Source organism: Solanum tuberosum, unplaced genomic scaffold (genome assembly GCF_000226075.1).
Source record: "Solanum tuberosum cultivar DM 1-3 516 R44 unplaced genomic scaffold, SolTub_3.0 scf00032, whole genome shotgun sequence".
NCBI classification, from domain to species: Eukaryota; Viridiplantae; Streptophyta; class Magnoliopsida; order Solanales; family Solanaceae; genus Solanum; species Solanum tuberosum.
The window spans coordinates 2473407-2475387 of NW_006238958.1; the positions used below are offsets into that span (position 1 = coordinate 2473407).

General features: G+C 36.6%; 1 protein-coding gene across 1 annotated transcript in view; it reads right to left on the reverse strand.

Moving 5' to 3' along the window:
• The window catches only part of LOC102586218 (AT-rich interactive domain-containing protein 5), an 11680-nt gene continuing 9699 nt past the window's right edge, over positions 1-1981 (reverse strand). Inside the window, exons 13-14 of the mRNA XM_006342124.2 lie at positions 985-1077; positions 1-409 (exon numbers count right to left, since the gene is read on the reverse strand). Coding sequence (XP_006342186.1) covers positions 317-409; positions 985-1077 — 186 coding nt within the window. The 3' untranslated portion in view covers positions 1-316. The remainder of the gene's footprint in view (positions 410-984; positions 1078-1981) is intronic.

Below are 1981 nucleotides of genomic sequence, written 5' to 3' on the forward strand. Positions count from 1 at the left end.
TACAGTCGAATGCTAACTAGAAATAAATAAGTATCAATATTAATCTCAGAACAAAAAGGTTCTAGCAAATTCCCAGAGTAAAAAAATGTGTCGCAGCGGGGGCTGTACCTGGACATGCCTCCTTTTGCTGTCAAATTTTGACCCACAGAACGTCAACAACTAATTTGATCAAACTAATCATCATACACAGATCCAACAATCTAAGGCCCTAGCATTCACAATCTGACTATCAATGTTGGTCAACTATCAGCATCCATCCTTTGTCAATCAAGTTCAGCCAAATGTTCAGAACTCCCTCTTTGAGTCAAATATTTCACTATGCAAATGGTACACGAACAAAGAGCCGTCCATGGAGGCTAACAACAGCAGAAGTCTGAAGAGGATCGATTCTAGCTGGCAGGCTTACTACCTGAGAAAACCAATGCAAGTCATAAATGGATACTCCTTGTTTCATCAGAATTGAAAAATAACACAAGTATTTCCATCTCAATGTATAGTTTGGATATCACAAGACCAAGATTATATCATTTGGTTTGATTAAACATATAGCAACTGAACAACCGAAAACCTCATAGGCACTTGTTGGTTATACTTACCTTTAATATTTCTCCCATGCCAATAAAAGGGATACTAAAATAGAAAAAGACCATTCTTTCTGTGAACATGACATTCACACCAGTAAGAAAGATGGGAAGCCATTTATAAATTGGAACCGCATTTAGCTTATATCCGCTATCTCAGAAAAGTAAATAGCTCTCTTTTTCTGAAAAAAATTGGACTCCATTCAAAGAAATAATTATGGAGGAACTTGAACAAAGAATTTTTTTTTCCGTCTTCTCTTTGGCACAAACACGCACTAGCTTCTCTTTTCCTAGATATGGTCAGTCTTAGACTTCCAGCAAAAAGGCACAGATGATGCAAACTCATGATAGTTGTAGAACGAGAATTCATATTGAAGTAGATCAATAAAATAGCAAAACTTACCTTTTTGAAGGCGGTAATACCCCAAGGGTTGTCAAGTTGCTCCGGCTGACCAGTTATGACCAGACGGCCAGCAGGATCAGATTGAACTCGCACCTGGTCACCCAAGAAATAAGGAATGAAAACTTTTGGATCAATATAAACCATAATTCACTGCAAGAATATGCTAATAAATAATAATGATTCAGATCAATCAATAGCCACTATATTTTTGTCCTCGGATATATAACATGGATGGTTTAACGAAAAATGAACATCTTATACTTGTCAGAGTTTGAATAGTAAGCACTAAGAATTGCATCAGCCATATATCATATTCTACAAAACTACTGGTGCATCACGGAAAATCTCTTTTAAAAAGGTGATCAGCTTCAATGAACCTTGAAAATATTTTCTTTCACTACTTCACAACTGCAAAATGTGAAAATGAGGGTTTTATCAACCGATGATATGCACATGTCTCTCCCGTTCACTAACTTAATCCATCCCTTGAAGCAATCAGATAAAATGGAAACAGTTCTATGCCAATAAATAGCAACAACAAAAACAGATCTATTCACATGTACGAAAAAACCAATGCCCAAAAAGGAAGTAAAAGACGCAGATGGGATATACTGTGAAAAGGGCTCAAGTATGATGTGCGGAGGATAAGAAAAGATATGGTTCACAAATAAGTCCTCATTTTGTGTATAGCATAGGTCGAAGTTCATAGACTACCATCTTTGTTCAGAACCTCATTCCTTTCCAAAATAAACAATTCTCCTCCTCTGAGTTTTATCATTTTAAGGAGGCCGCTTTGCCCTTTTACCTAGAAGAAGCTTGCGGTGAAGGTCAAGCACCCATATGAAACAGAAGCACAATTCTCGCATGGATTCCTTCAAAGTGGTTCCAAATGATATGTGCTTTACATAGCACAGACGGTATGTAGTCTAATTTTGAAATCATATGTTTTAGAAAACTATCATAAAGATGACATTTGTACAGTTCCACTTTTACCTGA